General features: G+C 47.1%; 2 protein-coding genes across 2 annotated transcripts; one reads left to right on the top strand and one right to left on the bottom strand.

Moving 5' to 3' along the window:
- Positions 1-706: 706 nt before the first annotated feature.
- LOC110317330 (gastrokine-3) lies at positions 707-6,393 on the top strand. The gene is made up of 6 exons (XM_021191760.1): positions 707-848; positions 2,244-2,297; positions 2,474-2,608; positions 4,128-4,235; positions 5,265-5,406; positions 6,132-6,393. Exons 1-6 carry the CDS (start codon positions 837-839, stop codon positions 6,224-6,226), a joined length of 546 nt encoding a protein of 181 aa, XP_021047419.1. The 5' UTR covers positions 707-836; the 3' UTR covers positions 6,227-6,393.
- A 4,654-nt stretch (positions 6,394-11,047) lies between these two features.
- Gkn2 (gastrokine 2) lies at positions 11,048-17,090 on the bottom strand. Its single transcript, XM_021191667.1, has 6 exons — positions 17,046-17,090; positions 15,138-15,191; positions 14,609-14,746; positions 13,034-13,144; positions 12,182-12,338; positions 11,048-11,261 (listed from the first exon to the last, which is right to left on the bottom strand). The coding sequence occupies exons 1-6, from the start codon at positions 17,055-17,057 to the stop codon at positions 11,179-11,181; spliced, it is 555 nt and encodes a 184-aa protein (XP_021047326.1). The 5' UTR covers positions 17,058-17,090; the 3' UTR covers positions 11,048-11,178.
- Positions 17,091-18,389: the final 1,299 nt, after the last annotated feature.

Below are 18,389 nucleotides of genomic sequence, written 5' to 3'. Positions count from 1 at the left end.
ATGTCTGACTCTAGGGAACTGAATTTCATCCAGACGTCTGGGGTGCCACCAATCAGAGCTTGAGAGAATTACAGTGTGTGAAAATACTTGAATTGGTGCTACTGTGTGAGGGTCAGAGTTCCTCATGTCTCAGTAGTTCTGCAGTAAGTCAAAGGTTTTGTTTGTTTGGTTTGGTTTGGTAGAAAAACTACCCTGAGATGAAGAGACAAACCAGAAAAATGCACATTAGCAGGACCAAGCATCAGAGAGTTCACTGGGACCTGAGCTACGTCAGACAGAGAGGACACTGAAGAAATGAATAGAGATGAAGCTGGTGGAGGCAGAGGGTGCAGAGTGAACTGTGTGATCTGTGTTTGGATGAGGAAGGTATAAGACTGCGTGTCAATCAATAATCTTGTAGATCAGTTTGTCTCTTGGGTTTTATGAGGTTTCTTCAACCCACCCTCACTGTTAGAAAAAGAATACTTTTCAGAAATCAAGAAGTAAAAGTGTGATCCCCTTGGTTTTGTATCAGCAGCTTATAACTCCTTTCATAGTGGCTCTGAGGTCATGAGTACACCAGCCACAAAGACCTATTCTTATCCAGTGTTTGCCTTGGAACCTGCCGAGCTATTGAGAGAAAGAAAAACACTCGGATCGAGTAAAAGGAAATGATAACTGTAATCACATAACTAGCTTTCCCCCTAATGGTTTCTGGGTCGTAGATAACCAGTCCCTGAGCCCCTTATCATAGTGAGTCCTGAGAAGCTGAAGTCTATATAAACTGGACTTAGGAAATGAACGGGACATAGAAAATCGTATTATGCAATCCGTTGCATTTGCCGAAGAGAGACAACATGAAGCACCTTGTGAGTACATCTTTAACTTTGAATGTGGATCATTATACTCTCCTAGTCAGACCAGCCAAGGAGGTCTGGCCCTTCCCTCCCCGAGGAACTGTTCAAATCAACCCAGACAGAATTTTCAAACTATGATTGGGTGTGTAATCTTCTGTTGGCACTTCTGTTTTGGAGAATCTGAGGGGAGGGTGTCCTCTAATGGAACCAATAACTAATTTCTTAAAAGTCAAGACTCTTTGGGGGCCAGGTAGATACTCATATGCTGGAGTCTGTGTCTGCAGTGGTTTTCCGTATTTACAAATTGCTGGGAGGGGGGATGGCTTAGATGCGTGTGGGGCCAACTGGGATAGGGTGCTTTTTGTTCCTCTGGAGTTTTCAAGACAAGGCCTCATTCTGTAGTCCAGGCTACCTTGATTTTCTGTGGCTTGCCTCAAACTTTCCAAATTCTCTGTCTCAGTCTCCTGGGTGCTGGCATTCAAGGCAGGCATGACCACATCCAGCTCTCACTGAAGAGCAGCCTCGCCCTCTGCCGCTCTGTGTCTATGACTGGCCGCACTGCACTGTGGTGATGATAACGTTGTAGAATAGCCGCTACCTTTGACTTTCAGGGGTCCCGTTTATTACTGAAACCAGATGCTGACTTTTCATGGATGTTAAGAGAAGGGAGGACCCTGCCTGCCCCACTTGTCATGATGGGCACACTTGAGCTGGGGAGCCTCAAGTACACAAGAAACCATGGCTAGCTTAACCCAGCCCCCTATTCTTTTATTAATGTCTGCTGCAGAAAACTCCCTTGATGGGCAGGGCACACCACATAGAGGAAGTGAGCAACTTAAATATTTTTAAGGCCTAGGTACATCCTAACGTAATTTCCCCAAAATACTGTGCAAATAACAGTGAGTAGCTTTTCTTCTTAGACAAGGTAAGAGAATTCAGAGGAAAGGAAGCCTGGAGGGTGTCAGTTTCCAGGGGGTGGTGGTGGAGGGTGGGCAGAGGTGGAGCAGGGCTGACTGTGAGATTTGGGGTTTGCATCAAGAGCTGGAGTAGAGGATGTGACCAGCCCTGGAAGTAGACAAGCTGGCACAAAAAGGAGGAGTGGCAGGCCTGAGCTATAGTGGTCCAGGCTGGTCCTACCCTGCCAGGTTGGCTAAATCTATCCCAGTGACTGACAGTGGAAGCCACATAGGCATGTCCTTGAGTGGCTGACACAACGTTGCCTCCTGAGCAGCAGGCACACCCTGTGTGAGCACAGTAAGCTATAGTGTCCTGAAACACCTGAGACCCCTGCGGGGATGGACAGAGATGAAGGCTGTGGGCCCTTGTCAGAGGTCAGCAAGGCAGACCCTGAGGTCTACGCTCGTCAGAGGCTAAGGACTAAGTGCAGCGACCTTTGTTCCATTTCAGATCGCACCTTCCATTCTTGTGACCGTCTTCCTAGTTCCAGCTCTGGCGCTGACGGTGAGTGTGGCAGAGAGGGTCCAGTCTACCTATGTCTTTTAGCAGAAACATTTCAAAGCTAATACCCAGGGGTAACATTCCTGTAGTTTCTCATGGATCCCCCTTAACCCTGCACAGGATGGACAGATAGACACTTGGGGCCACTGACTTTACTCCTTGGTGAATGCTCTTTCTAGAACACTAGCGACAGTCATCCTCTGGATGGCTCTGTGGGGACCCAGACCATCCATGTCGATGCCCTCCGAGGTGTGGTCAGCATCCGAGACGACAACATATTGAGTGAATGGGATGGAGTCATGGACTACAAGAACGTAAGATGTGGAACTCACTTGTTACAAGGGCAGAAGAGCTCTTCGGTCTGGCCCAAATGGAAGCATCTTCACTGTCGTCCTCTGGGGCTGGGGTGTGCTACAGAAGTTAGTTGGTCTCGACTCCATACTTTAGTGTTGACTTCTAAAGGAATATGGCTATGAATCACCACCTCCTTCAGTCATAAGGCACATAAGGATGGCACATAATCAGGAAGAGTAACCCTGTGACTTAGCCGAACTCTTTAATAAAATCTTCTATGACCACAGAGAATGTTTTTCTGTTTAGCGTGCCTAAGTTGCCAAATCTGCAAAACAGCTCAGACAGCTGCCTCTCCTACCTAGTGGGACTTTAAAGGATGAAACGAAGTCAACACCCAGCCTCCTCACTCAGCCCTTTGCCACCCAGGTCCTCCTCACGCACCTCTGTCACATTGTCTCCATCACACTGGATAACTCAGAATAGACACAAGGTGTCCTCTCCGCTCTCCCCGTGTCCGCTAGGTTATCTTCCTCTAACACCTTCTCTCTCTCTTCACCTTCCCTGACTCTTAATTTCCCAAGGAGATTCAATCCTCCTAGACTATAGATTGCCTCTGATGGATGCTATGAGAAGCCAAGTAAAAATTTCCTCAGGGAAACATTCCACAGTAGGCCACTAGGTGGCGCAAGGAAGGCAGAATTACTGCTAGAGCCAAGGTTCTTAACTTTCCCGATACTGTGATGCTTTAATAAGGTTCCTCATGTCGCAGTGACCCGCAACCATAAAATTATTTCACTGTTACTTCATAACTATAATTTTGATACTGTTATGAATCGTACTGTGATCATCTGATATTCAGTCTCCGTGGAAAAGGTCGTTTGACCCCCCAAAGGAATAGAGCCTGCGTGTTGAGAACCACTGATCTAGAGGCTGAGTTTCTTGCAGCTGTGCCTGGGGCTCTGTCAGACCCAGCAGCAGCAAACTGCAGCTATGATCCAAGCCAGGGAAGAACAAATAACAGACCACAAGGAAGGGGCAAGCAGGGCAGGCCTAGCTCTAGAACCCAAGTCCTGACAGAGGCCTCCCAACTACCTTGGGTACTCAGAGAGACCTCTGCAGCTTACACAACATTCCTCCAGGCAGTGAGGACCTCAGCTTTAGCCTCATCTCCATGGCAACTCCATGGAAGAAAGGCTATTCCTTTTGCTTTACTGATAAAACAAACAAACAAACAAAACAACTGAGGCTCCCAAGAGCCTTAGAGAAGCAGAACAGCCCTAAGATAATCCTTATTGTTGTATTACCATCCTACCCTACCTGGGAGAGAAAACCTTCACCAGGAGGTGCAGAGGATTCAGGAGCGGAAGGGCGCAGTGCCACACAGCTCCTGATGCTGACCCGTGCTTTGGCATCCAGGGTGCAACCCTTCTGAGATATTCTGCATTTTGGTCAGACTAGCAGGGTATTGCACCTCTGAGGAGAGCAGGTGCGTTAGTACTGAGACGACTGGGTGACACATTTCTGCTCTGTTGCTTTCAGGCCCTCCTGGCAGCTAAGCTGTTTAGCAAGATGGCCTGCGTCCTGGTCCAGATGGACCCAGAAGCCTTCCCAAGTTTGGATGACATTACGCAGGTTCTGGGCGAACAGGTAAGTGAGAGAGTCCAGTTGCCTCTGACTGGTGCCTGCTATGGGGCTTTCCGACTTAACAGCCACTCTCTCAGACATGGACAGGAGCTTCATCCATGTCTCTCCTTCCTGCCATGAAGTCACATCATGTACCAAGGACTTCGGTGTCCCATTCAAGGCTAATCACAACTGAATCAATCAATATCCTATGTAATGACCTCATTCCCAACGGCTTCAAGCTAAATGCTAGAGGAGACAAGGGGCTGGATGCAAACATCGCAATGATTTCATGACCCTGTCTCTCTCCTTCCTGCCTTTCCTGGCCACACACACACACACACACACACACACACACACACACACACCACATACTCGAGTGTACTCCCATACATACCATTATTACCATCAAGCCCAAGATTGCAGAAATTCTTGCCTAGCCTCTCTAGTGAGCTAGGAACTGTTAAATAAGTTAAAGCCAGGAGGAAATTCTTGGCAACTTGTGGAATCTGTTCCAACTTTGCTTAAATGTCGACACATTTGGACAGCATTCAGAACTGGGGGTGGCGGTACTAACTCTAGGGAAAAAGTGTGTTAAGGCGGTGCTATTTTTAAAAGTTGTGGGTGGAGAAATGCTCAGAGGTTAAGAGCACTTGCTTCTCTCGCAGGGGTCCCGATTTGGTTCCCAGCCCCAACAAGGAGACTCTCACCAGTTTGTCACTTCGAACACTCCTACACATAAAACTAAAATACACAAATGTTTAAAAGAGAAGTTCAAAGTGTCCTGTTCATCTAAATTGATGAAATATAAACGCAATAAATGTTTTAAACTAATCAGGGTTAATGAGAAAGCACCCGAAGCTAATAGAAAAGGCCACTGGGTCCAGATATTGCCAGAGCCTCTTTCGCCCTCCTGAGGCTCAATAAAACACTGCAGCTAGAGACACGGGAGTCGCGGGGGAGCGAGTCTGGATTGGTACTGAATCTCCTCAGAAACCCTCACAGCTCTCCTGTGAACCCCTTCTTGGATATCTGAGACGCCCCCTCTTACAGGCTTCCGGTCACTACCCACCTACTCGAGGACTGACCTACACAGTTTTACCCAGCCGAATCAAAAACTTGGCCCAATACGGAGTGCCAGTCAAAGACCTGTGCAGAGCGGTCCCCACCTACTTTGCTCGGCAGCAAAAGGAAGGTGTGTTGTTCACTGCTAGAAACACGAGGTGATGCCTGAATCAAAAGAAGGGAGAGGAGTTTCGGGACCTATTGGCAAAATGCAATGACAGCTCCTTTTTTCATCTTTTCTCCAGTGGAAGAAATGCTGCTTGTTTGGGATGTAGGGGATTCCTTACAAGGCTCATGGTGGGAGGGGAACCGCCACAGACTGCTTTGGGATTTGATGGCTGATGGACACCCAGCCCTGACTCGAGCTTAGCCACACCCACTGTAGGGGAAGGCCTTTGACTTTGGAGTCCTCGGTACCACTCTTTGTTAAGGTGCCTGCAGCCCAACAATTATAAATAGCAGCAGGTGGCTGGCGGTCCTGATGGGTGCTGGGGGGGGAGGAAGTCAGTGACTCGAGGAGCTGTAATTGCTAGAGACTCAAACTCCAAGATCTGCCTGTGAGTCCAGAAGCAGTCAGCAACGCAACTGGTGCTCCTCTCTTAAACCTTGGTCGTAAACCCCCACCCAAGCCAAAGCTCTTCAAAATACAAGGGTCCAGGAGAGAACCAGACCACACTGGGCTAAGGGGTTACAAAGCATAATAAAGAACGGTAAGAGAAAGAGGTGAATACAGCAAGGGCTGGTGAGAGGGGCCGGCGTGGGCCTCCGCTGACCTGAGGGTTCATCCAACGCTGGTGTCCCATGCACCTGTTGACTCTGACTTTGTCTCTAAAGTATGGATCCTTCCTCCTGAAGGTACCGCTCTGACGATGGACCCAGACTCATGTTCTGAGCTCCAGCTTCTGTCCTTCATGGGACTGTCCATTTGTGGTGAGATCCCTGGGCTCTGAACCTCTACGTCAGCCAGACTGGACAGGCCTGGTCCAGCCTCTGCCTGTGAGAAGTGTCTTGTTGCAGTCCTCTGTGCTCCACATGTTGGCTTCCCACTCAGCCCTATGATCTGGGGGGAATAGGTGCATTTCTACCTTGTATGAATAAATAATAAAGTTCCAGTGTTACTGGTCCAGCAGATGGATTCCCTTACCCCATCCTCTGCATCATCCCTCATCCTCTGCATCATCCTTCATCCTCTACATCATCCCTCAGTCTCTGCAGCATCCCTCATCCCCTGCAGCCTCCCTCATCCCCTGCAGTCTCCCCCATCCCTTACAGCCTCCCTCATCCTCTGCAGCCTCCCTCATCCTCTGCAGCCTCCCTCATTCCCTACAGCCTCCCTCATCCCCTGCAGTCTCCCTCATCCCTTATAGCCTCCCTCATCCTCTGCATCATCTCTCATCCTCTGCATCATCCCTCATCCCCTTCAGCCTCCCTCATCCTCTGCAGCCTCCCTCATTCCCTGCAGCCTCCCTCATCCCCTGCAGCCTCCCTCATCCCCTGCAGTCTCCCTCATCCCTTATAGCCTCCCTCCTCCTCTGCATCATCCCTCATCCTCTGCATCATTCCTCATCCTCTGCAGCCTCCCTCATCCCCTGCAGCCTCCCTCATCCTCTGTGTCTTCCCTCATCTTCTGTGCACTGCTGGTCATGTGCTTCCCAGAACATCCTGCATCGTGGAGTTGCTCCACCAGAACCTCTCATTTCTGAGTCTTTTAGGCTATCTCTTGAGAATTTTTGGCAATAGATGAATAAACCACCAGTGGAGCCCAGACTGTATGGTCAGGTCTGAGGCGTCACTCGTCTCCTGAAAACTGGGACAGAGGCTCCTGCGGTGTCTTTCTTATGCTGTCCCAGCTACACAGTAACGACCCACAGAATGACCACGGAGTCTCCCTCTAGAACTCTAAGCCAGGAGCTGTATCCCTTAGATAGGTGTCTCCATGGCAAAATAATAAGGATCCAGATACTCAGCATTCACTCTGCATCTGTCCCTCTGCCGGGGACAGCCTTGTCCCATCACTAGCCCCTCCAACCCACGTGACATCACCTAACTCTCCCCACCACTCCCGTTCCTGGAAACCCTAGGGTCGAGGTTTTCAAGATCCTTCTAGAGTGGGCTGCACTTCACAAATCAGACTTCTGTGGTCCTCAACAAGAGGCCCCTGCAGTGGTCCATGCCACAGCCTCCTCAGCTCTGTGGAAGGACCCGAGCCTGACACCCCAGGGCCTGACTACTCTAACCAAGGAGCTGGAGCACAGGTTGCTCAGGGTTGTTGTGGGTGACAGCAATGGCAGCTTGTTTCCTGAGGTGTTACGGGCTAGGTGGCTCTCTTTTCATTCAGTTGTGTGTAAGACATTACAAATAGATCAAGATTTGTATTGAGGCATAAGGTAAGTCATAGTCCTTCCTTTCTCGAACTCACCTCTCTAAGATTGTTACCCCATGACTCCAAAATGGCTGAGGCAGCTCTAGACATCAATGTTATATCCTCACTGTAGGAAGGAGAATAGGAAAAAGCAAAGAGCAGAATTTCCAATCATCTGAGTCTATCCTTCTTTATCTGGAAAGAATACGGTTCCTGGACGCCTCTCTTGGCAGACTTCTGCTTATGTGTTATTGGCCACCTGAGCTCTCTAGACCAATCTGCTCCTTGCTTTCTTTATTTTTTATTTTTTTAATTTTTATTTATTTATTTATTTATTTATTTTTATTTTTATTATTACTTTCTTTATTTACATTTCAAATGCTATCCCGAAAGTCCCCCCCCCCNCCCCTGCTCCCCTACCCACCCACTCCCACTACTTGGCTCTGGCCTTCCCCTGTGCTGGGTCATATAAAGTTTACAAGACCAAGGGGCCTCTCTTCCCAATGATGGCCAATTAGGCCATCTTCTGCTACATATGCAGCTAGAGACACAAGCTCAGGGGGTACTGGTTAGTTCATATTGTTGTTGCACCTACAGGGTTGCAGCCCCCTACAGCTCCTTGGGTACTTTCTCTAGCTCCTCCATTGGGGGCCCTGTGTTCCATCCAATAGCTGACTGTGAGCATCCACTTCTGTGTTTGCCAGGCACTGGCATAGCCTCACAAGAGGCTGCTATATCAGGGTCCCTTCAGCAGAATCTTGCTGGCATGTGCATTAGTATCTGGGTTTGGTGGCTGATGATGGGATGGATCCCCGGATGGGGTAGTCTCTGAATAGTCCATCCTTTCATCTTAGCTCTAAATTTTGTCTCTGTACCTATATCCTTTCATGGGTATTTTGTTCCTTATTCTAAGGAGGAATGAAGTATCCACACGATGGTCATCCTTTTTGGTTTTCTTGTGTTTTGCAAAATGTATCTTGGGTATTCTAAGTTTCTCGCTCCTTGCTTTCTTAAGAGAAGCTATGATCTTGTTTTCTTAGGAGAAACAGGGCTCACTCAGCTTTCTCCACCCAGGCACTATAAACATATTGATCTTCACAGAGGGGCCCATAGTATGTATGCATTGCAGGGTCGGTCCTATCATTAAAAATATATTGATCTTCATGGAGGGGGCCATACTATGCATTGCAGGGTCGGTCCTCTCATTGCTGGATGCCAGTAGACCCATCTCTGGCTGTGACAATGATGATAGCTCATCTCCTGAGGACAGGAGCAACGTCACAGCTAACTTGACGGATCACGGTTAGCCTCCGACAACTGGAGGAGCACACAGAAGGAATGCTTAGCTGGTGCTTGCATAGCCTGAGGTTGTGCTAGCCAGAAAGAGGGAACTGGGGAAGAGGTATGGGCTTTCAATGAAGCTTGCTTTGAAGAACAGTATTAGACAGCTCTTATCGGCTGCAGACAAATGAACCTTTCTTCGGGTTTTCTCTGCTAGGGACACCTCATGCCTTTAGAAGTCATTTTTCATAGTTTGCCCAGGTACATAACTGTAACGGTAGAAAAGCTGGACTGACCCAAGTTATTTCACCATTATCAGAAACCAGAAAGCTCAACGTTGTCTTAGCTCACCAATGCATTCATTATGTTTGGCAAAGTAATACTGAATTCATTCATTGAGTCAAGAATCCCAGCAGGTAATTCTGTTATCAAGTGATGGGGTCTCTCTACATCCTCTAACCCCAGCATCTATGAATGAATAGAATGAATAGACCATCTTATCCCCTGGGATGAGCAAGGGGGTGTGTGTGACACACAGGGTTTTGGCACTCCGCCCCTGCCTCCTTTGGCAGACAGGTTCCAGATATGGCTGATTGTCCCCGCCTGTTGTGACCTGTGGCCTCGTCCAGCATTTGAGACCATCTGGTGCAGGCTCTTTCTTTGTTCATGACCTTGGGCTTGAGCATCCCTGGATTACAAGGTTGATACACACTCCCCTTAGCTCTTAGGGCTAACTACAAGGAACTGTAGCAAGGCCCCCACTTCCCTCAGAGGGATTGGGATTTAGAGACAGCAAAATGAGAGGGCAGACCTTGTAGCTCTGCTTTCACAGTGGAACCAACATGGTTAAAGCAATAGGGAGCAGACTTATGAGAGCAAACCCCAGGAGGTTTCTGATGCCAACACCCTCCCTGCACCCAGCCCACCATCCTGGCCACAGGAGCCAGTTGGGGTCATCTCCAGAGACTTTATAGTTAAAACCAACTCATAATCAGAGTTGTCCCTGTCTCTCTGGAAACGAAGCTGAGATGGGGACCCTGGGGTGGAGACCATGGTGCTGCTTCTCCCTCCTCAGGGAGGAAAGCCACAAAGAGGCTGCCACAAAAGATCCAGCTGAAAGGCAGAACAAGAGTCCGGGCTCCGTCAAGCACTCAGCTCCAGGATGCCCTGTCCTCATCTGCAGCTAGCCGCACAACACTCTCAGCTGACCCTCAACGGCAACAAACCCCATTTGGGTTCCGTCACTAGCAAACTCCTGAAACACTCTATCCCTTCCTTAGCAGTGTATAACACACTCAATACTACTGTCATCAAACTGTTTATAGAAACGTCCTGTTTCCCCACCAAGAAAATAGCATTCTCAAGTACAGCAGCTTGAGACTCTTAGCCCATCATACCTCAGTGCTAAGTACCCAGACGGCACTTCTGATGCATCTGTCACGGATCAGAGTGAGGGCTGGAAAGACTCAGTGACAGAGAGATTTCTGTTTAAATCTCTTAGTTCTGAACTGAACTTGCATCCCGCTGCCCAGACTATAGAAGACCTGGCTAATTGATCTTGGAATTGATCCACATGATGTAATTAGTTTTAAGCCTTGGACACTTTTCACACAGTGTAGTAACTTGGACTCCCAGATTTTCTGATGCTGTTCTTGGTGTTACTGGTCCTTCCTCCTTGGTTACTCCAGGTCAACACATGAGAGAATATTGTTCACTGTGGCCAATTCTGCCACTTCAGCAAATTAAAACGCGTGTCCTAAAAGGCACCCAAATGGCCCTCGAAGCCAACTCATTGGTCAGAAGAGGAAACTTTCCTCATTAGGGCAGTGAGGTTGTTTGACAAGAATATGCCAAGCCCCACCCTCTTCCCAGGAAAGGCATTGCCACTGTCCTTGTTCCTGCTCACCCCTGCTGTCTGAACCTTGAGATCTTAGGTGCTCAGCTGGTCTGCAGGGAGCTGCAGAGAGACAGAGGCTCATGGCCCACTGCTTGGATTGCACTGCCTCGTCATCTGGACACCTTCATACACTATTTATCTTATATGAAGTCCTTCTATTCACTGAGATCAATGTTGCTTGGCTTCCCACTGTGCCTGCCCATGAAAGGAACAAACTCACACGGATATCTGTAAATATATCATTTGTGTGTTATTATTCGATTTCATAAGTAGATGGAATGTTGGGAAGAATTTAGTTTGGCTTCTGAGTGGAAACCAAAGGTATATTTCTTTGAAAAGATGAAGTCAGTTGATAGACCATCTTAAAGGCGAATTCCTCCACAGATGGAGACTCCCAGCATCCCCAGGATTCCAACCTTTGCACAGGCTCCAGTGCTCACCTCTTCTGGAAATGGGGAAAATGTAAAGAAATAGCATTAAAAATGTGTTTCAATCTAGCAAGCCAGTATTTTCAAGGGGTCCTGACTGCAGGGGTGGGAACAGAGCTTATAATTTCATAGCACCCAATATTTTAGCCATAACTTTATTGACACTACTACTACTACTACTACTACTACTAATAATAATAATAATAATAATTTAACTTACATAAGACTGACAGCTCTGGAAGAGTTGATGTGGTGGATGTCATGTGGCTTGGTTCTGACGGAGTGCCCTGCTGCCTCTCTAAGTGATTGTGAATGCTGACTTTCTGGGTAAATGGGCAACAAATGCTAACACCTTCTTTACTTCCCACTACTCTGACAAATGTGTCTTGCTTTCCACTGGTTCTGATCACTTTGCCACAGTCAGTACAAAACTCGGTAATGGTCACGTTGCCCTGTGACACCCGGCTGCTGTCCCCTGCCGGACTCTGCCTTCTCTTTCCTGGAATGCTTTATGCCGGGTCCTGACAACGTTCTTTGCCACCTCCAGAGGATAGTGCTTGAAGGATGCTCTGGAAGGGTTTTGTTCTGTTTTGTTTTGTTTTGTTTTGTTTTGTTAAAGTGGAATACTTATGTGTGAAATAAGAGGATCCCAGGGCTCCTATTGATGCCCAGTAACCCTGTCGGACCCCATTTGCCATTTGTCACTCAATCATCTTCCCACTGTACTGTGCCCTATGGAGGCAGAGCTTTTCCCGTTTCTGTATTCCTGTCTCTAACGGTCCATGCACGTAGTAGAAATTCAGTTCCCGAAGTAACTGAACAAAATCATGTTCTCACTTATGCGTAATTCACACAACACCCCCCCACACACATACAACCCCCAGACTGTGTGGCATGCAGAAGTCTCCAGAACTTGTTTGGCTTCAGTGGTACTCACTTGGCTTTGTAACCACCTCCCCCTCGTACAGGGGCATGTGCTTGCATAGCTGTTGAATAGGTGATCCAAACAGGAACCAGTCAACCTTCGTGATCAGGGACTTCAGAGGGTTGTACTTGACCCAGGTATACTCTGTGGAGTCCATGGCATTCATTGTCTAGGCGACATAACAGAGAGGAATGGTGTTGAAGACACTGGTAAGCATTGTGGACCATACTTTACATTGTAAATGGATTTCTCTGTCCAGTTTTTTAATAAAGGGCATTCTGGGATCTCAAGTCATTGTCTCCTCTGACTGCTGTGTCTGGAAAAAAAGGTCATTTTTACCCACAGTGTAATACTGCAATGAAACTTGCAGAAGGTAAATCGGCTGATCAAGGAGGACAGATGGGGCCATGTAGACAGGATCAGAACTCGGTGTCTAGCTTCAGTGTGCTGTGTGGAGATTCTCACTCTTTGGTATTATTTGTCTGTGTCATTGGTCCATCATTGAGTAGCATAAATGTACTCACTTTCAACTGAACACTGTATCTAAGATCTCACCTCTGAGAAGAGAGGTTCGCCAGCCTCTCTCCAAAGACAGTTCATTTAAGTTCTTAAAAGTCCATGTACTCTGGGCTCTATGATGAAAACTGCACCGCCATGAGCTTCCATGCCTCCCTCTCCCAAACGTGAGGACATGTTGGAAAGGTGAGCATTGTATGCATATATATATATATATATATATATATATATATATATATATATATATATATATATATCATGGTCTACAGTCTCATTCTCATGAGACAGTGGCGTGGGCAGAAGCACGGACTGGCTCAGGAGCAGAGTTCTCAAGGAACCCCAAATTACCTGCTTCTCATAGAGGAACCGTTGGAGTTTGTCCAGAGCAGGGATGGCTTTGTGGTCCATCTTGATGATGTAACAGGCTCTCCGGGACAGCACCCGGGATGCAATGTAACCCTGAAGGGGAGGAGCAGAGTTACTGATGCCACAGTTTCTAACATCCGGATTTGGTGGGGTTGACATTAAGTCTTAGCAGAAAAGATCGAGTATCTACTATGAGTTAATGCCATTGTCAACTTATCTAGCCTGTTCCTCAATTTTGACTAACTACAATTCAATATCATAATGTCTCCACATGTGGCTATTTAAATTCAAATCCAGTGAAATTTACAATTCATTTCAGGGCACATTTTGAGTACACAGTAGCCACAATGTCTAGAGACTTCCCTTCCAGAAAATTCGAACATAGACCATCTCTGCCTGGCTTGAAGTTCTTTCTTGTAGGTCACGTGGTTCTAGAAGTCTCCTAGGCAGGCTATGTCTACCCTCATGCCACATGCCTTTTCTGTTCTCCCCTTTCCTCCCTCACTTCTATTCCTCAGACTCTCCACATGCCGGAGGGGGTTCCAGGAAGCTGTATTGGAAATGCACAGGTGTGGGGAGTTTGACATGAGGAAAGATCACAGGTTGTCATGACACTTTGACCTTGAAAGGGAAATTTCTCTGTGATGCTTCAAATACACAAAATCCATTCTAGTTCCTAGTTTTCAATTCATAGACGTTTTAGTATCTAAAAACCAGGCACTAGACAGAGGCACCGAGATCAGTGATGGAGGAGAGGGTTAAATGAAGTCTCCACATCTGATCTTTTAAAAGCCACTTTGAGGATTTCCATGAAATCTATGTAAAGATAATTTTAGTTTTCGAAGACTTGGAAGAATCTATGCTTTTAAAGGTGGCATGAAACCCCTAGTACCACCAGGAAGAAAGCATGCAGGAGTTTCGAGAGAGACGAGGAGGAGAGTAACTCCAGTGTGGCTGTCGAGGTTGGCTGTCCCAGGTAAGGCGTCCCATAATAGACATGAGTCTACTAGGATATAGTCACAGTAGATAGTAGACTATTGTGAGAGAAAAACATTAGTAAATGAATCCAAATCAGTAAATGGACTGAGAACAATAAGCTTTCAGAGCAGGTTTCCAAGACTTATTTTTAATTCAGTAACCAACACCAGGAAGGCCTTCTAGAAAGTGTAATGTTGTCTCTACTACATTAGTAATTTAAGTGTGTGCATGGTTCTGGGTTTCTGATCATCTAAGATTGCTCATTTTCTGTGTTTTGTAGCAGAAGTTCTCGTTTAGTCATCCCACTGGCATTTTCCCAGTTCTGGGCATTGCTTTGAGCATTCTTCCTGTTCATGTCTGGGCCATAGTGGGATATTATTGTTGTTGAGTAAATATATTTCTTACCTTAGAAATGTTTTATTTGCTTGCTTAATTATTTAAAGGGAAAGGAAAAAGTGAAAAAAAAATGTAAAGGCTTGTAAAGATAGAATAATTAAGTAATAAATATAATTTAAATATGTACTATGGAGCTAACCCTTTACAAAATTAATCCTACATCAAGCTCCCCTCTCGACTTACATGCTTATAGTCAAAAATCGTGGTGGAGGAGCATGAGCCTGAGTGGATGTTGATGGTGGCCGTGTTCTGCTGGTTGTCAATGGTCACTGTCTCCTGAATATTGCCGCCATTTTTGCTTGGGACGAAGATGTTAAAAATCTAGAATTGACAACAAAGCCAAATTAAGTTTCCCACTAAGCATTTGAAAAGCAGGTCTTTCACCAAGATAAAACATCTGCCTTCAGTGGACAGTTCACTGGAAGCCCATGCAAAGCTTGTGCTGAGGCAGACAGAAGCGCAAAGCTTCTCTCACTGGTTCATTATATCACGTTTGGGAGAGCTGGAGCGATGTCTTTGGAAGGGAAATGGAACTGCCCGTGCATTGGTTTGCACTGTGAAGGTGTGGCCGGTATAAACAAATGAAGACCACTTCATCCTTTCATTGCTGGGACCCCATCTCACAGAAGACACGTGGACTTCCACGGTCCTTGGGATGACCTGGTCTCACATAGTTCTTGTCTTCTCCCATAGCTCTAAGAAGCCAACTCACCTCCTCTGCCTGCGATTGTATTCCAAAGATGGACAGCACCAGGAGAAATGCCACCTGAAAAACACATCGACTCTGAGTCATCCATTGAGAAGATCAGCAGGAGACAGAGGGCCCCGAGGCACAATGGCTAGCCATCAAAGGTAGCCAGCAGTCTATTTTTTTACTTTAAAAAGTAGACAATACATTTGCCCACTCAGTAGGCGCCTGTTGAACTTGTGCCATCTGTTAGACGCACAATTCTCTTAGACTACCCATTCCCCAGCATGGTATCATCTCGATGGTGGAGAACCTTGGGTGGATGAGCAGACTCATGGGTAGGGAGGGACCTGGTGTGAGTTACACTGGCTTTCCATTAGTGGATGAGTTATGTCCTCTGACCTAAGGGGAAAGCCTGCACTTCTCGACACCGAGGGCATGAACCCTTTAACACGAATCTGTGAGTGATGTGAACACAGTGGGTTCTAAGCACAGCTACAGAAGGAGGACACAGGGAGCACAGCTAACCTCTAACATCAGGAAGGTATCTATCTCGTGCCGTAGCCTGAATCTCGGTAGTTCTATGGACGTGGCAGGAGCAGTGGGCCAGGGTCCTACATAGACACAGCTCTGATGCTCTGCCAAGGCTGTTTCCAAGTCTGACCCAACCTCAGCAGCAGCTGCTGTTGTCTTCTCTCTTCTGATTGCTACAGTGAACTCTACCGCCAGGTTCAGATGCTGGTGGGTGGAAGGGCAGAAACTTCCGATAGCTGCCTGTAGGGACACTCTGCCTTCCTTTCCGTCCGTTTCCTCACATTTATCTTCTGGGGTGCCCCACGGTGGAGACTCTAACACCAATCTCCATGCAGACAACCTGCAGGCCACTTACATGGGCCACCTCAGGCCAGCTCGGGAGCCCCAGGTGGCCTCTGTATATTCTATTTATTGGGTCTAGACTAGAAGTTTGGACAAGGGAATCGACTGGCCAGCTCAGTGGATGCCTAGAGAAAGCACAAGAAGGTCCTCTGCCCCCCAGAGCCCCCCTCCCACATCAAGGTTGATACATCCCAGCTATAAGTTTTTACTTTAGGCTTAAATCTGCTCCTGGAAAATCAAGAGGCCCTGGGAGGAGGGCACTGTTCAGCAGCTGACCGTCTTGGTCACTTTAGGGTTGACACTTAGCTTGCCGCTTTCTCTTCTAGAAGCTGAGTGAAAACAAGAGGCAGAGGCTGGGAGACAGTTTCCATCCTGTATCCGGGCAGAACTACCGGTATCCGGTATCAGACAGGGAGGACGTGGGGATGTGGGGAGAAGGAAGTCATTAAAGGGTTTGTTGTAGCTGAATAAAGAACTTAGACAAGCAGCACTCTGGCTGTCTTACGTTCACCCCTCTACTACTGTGCATAGGGTTCAAGAGAGAGAACCCACACCCTGAGTCCCGAGCTTACAGATCTGGAGAATCCAGTTCCTTCTGCCTCAGTGTCTTTAACTTTCCCCTAGAGGACAGGATTACCTGGTCTACGCTATTAGCACAACAAGCTGAGGTAATCACCCATGACAAAAGCTTGGGTTCAGCGAGGCTTGGGGGTAGCTGCTATCACTCTCATTACAGACATTGTTTTCTCTCATGGCAAGTGGGATTGCTCTCAAATGCCTAAACCCCTCACAAAGTGACAAGGAGGGATTTTTAATAAAAACACCCTCCAAATAAAATCTCTACAGATTTCCTTTTTTTTTTTTCCTTTGTACATCTTGAATAAACCTAAGAAATGTAGACAATGGACACACAAATATTCAACATTCCCACCCCAGACACTGCTAATTCAATCACCACAGCATAGACCTGCAGAGGGTTTGAGACCCTTGAAATCCCAAGCATGTTGGATACAAGCAGCAGCAGCTGGAGAACAGAGACGAGGAACGCATACTCACGAGGGGTTTCATTTTGCCTGCGGAGAAGGCGCTGGAGGACCGTGGACTCCTGTGCAGCATCCAGCCTTTATATTGGCTTTAAGATGTGGAAATCTCTTTCCCAAGGGATCATGTCAGAAAAGATCTAATACATACCTCTGACACACCTTAGCAAACTTCCTTATCAGGACTGAGACCTAATCACGTCCTAGGTTTCAGTGAAGTGGACAGTTTGTACGGGGAAACTCCCCATTGGTCACTCTGCAAACACTCCCTGTTTATCTGTCAGGTTTGCACTGGTTGAGTTCTGCCCTGTAACATACTTCAGGACACTTGTTCTTCACACACAGACACTAAAGGTGTCATGCTCCTTTGCCCAAATGTAAAGTCCTCAAGACTTTTGGGCCCCACTCAGGGTCCCTTCAACACTATTCAGTGTATCAACTTCGTATGCCTTGACATTAGACGTGAAAAAGAAGAGGTGAGAATGGCGGCTGGGAGCTTTTCCTGAAATATGAACAGCCCCAGACCTGTCTTCCCTTCCTTTAGAGTCAGTGGCCATCTGCAGATTCATGAGGAACAAGATTTGGGAGTCAACCAGCAACGACCAAATGTGCGCCAGGGACAGAGGAGGGACACACCTCCACTTACCTTGAGAAAGTGTCAGATTTTAAAAAGATTGAGAGAAGAGCAGAGCTTGGGTGATTTTTTTTTTAATGCCACAGTTAGCATCATGAAAGGATGATGACTGCAGTAAGGCAGAGGGAGGTTTTGGATTTTTAACACAACTGTCAACTGTGAGCTATCAAGGAGCTAGCACAAATAAGGAGGGTTTTAAAGAAGAAAGTCTTTACAAGTGGGCATTTAAGGGTGGCCTGGTTCCAGAGAACTCTGCTGCCAGGACTGCTCAGCTGGGATGGCAAAGGGCATGTCTTTACGAAGTGTTTCTGAGGTCCCTGCGGCAGGAAGGACTATGGTTTTGTAGAACATCTGCTAATGCTCTCCCATCCCTGGCTCCATCAACACAAGGAAGCAAGAAGGCCAGGCAGGACCCTAGACAGGATTGCTTTTAAGATGTTTGCTCAACCGTCTGCTGTCTCATTTTACCCATCCCCAGGAAATCCAAGTCCATAGGCCTAATGGTGAGACTATTGAAATTATGGACCATGCTCCAGTACCTTCTAAACACGGTGCACATATTAACTCAGTTCTTATGGTCCTGCTCCCATTTTCCAGGCAGGAATGCCAAGATGCAGGAAAGCTAAAGTAACTCCTTGGGACCACACAACTTTTAAAGGCAGGAGCTGAAGCTTGAGCCTAGCCTAATGCCATAGACCATCTCCTTAATCACAAGTCCTCTCAGAC

This window comes from Mus pahari, chromosome 2, assembly GCF_900095145.1.
Source record: "Mus pahari chromosome 2, PAHARI_EIJ_v1.1, whole genome shotgun sequence".
In the NCBI taxonomy this organism is placed as follows: domain Eukaryota; kingdom Metazoa; phylum Chordata; class Mammalia; order Rodentia; family Muridae; genus Mus; species Mus pahari.
The sequence above is the reverse complement of the archived record's forward strand: the minus strand, read 5'-3'. Positions and strand labels throughout refer to the sequence as shown.

Excerpts from the sequence above, each read along its gene's own strand:
- LOC110317330 (XM_021191760.1), top strand. Across the intron at positions 2,298-2,473 it reads TTCCAGCTCTGGCGCTGACG|AACACTAGCGACAGTCATCC; the intron begins GTGAGTGTGGCA and ends TGCTCTTTCTAG. Across the intron at positions 5,407-6,131 it reads TGCTCGGCAGCAAAAGGAAG|GTACCGCTCTGACGATGGAC; the intron begins GTGTGTTGTTCA and ends TTCCTCCTGAAG.
- Gkn2 (XM_021191667.1), bottom strand. Across the intron at positions 14,747-15,137 it reads TACAATCGCAGGCAGAGGAG|ATTTTTAACATCTTCGTCCC; the intron begins GTGAGTTGGCTT and ends TGTCAATTCTAG. Across the intron at positions 13,145-14,608 it reads CGATTTTTGACTATAAGCAT|GGTTACATTGCATCCCGGGT; the intron begins GTAAGTCGAGAG and ends CCTCCCCTTCAG.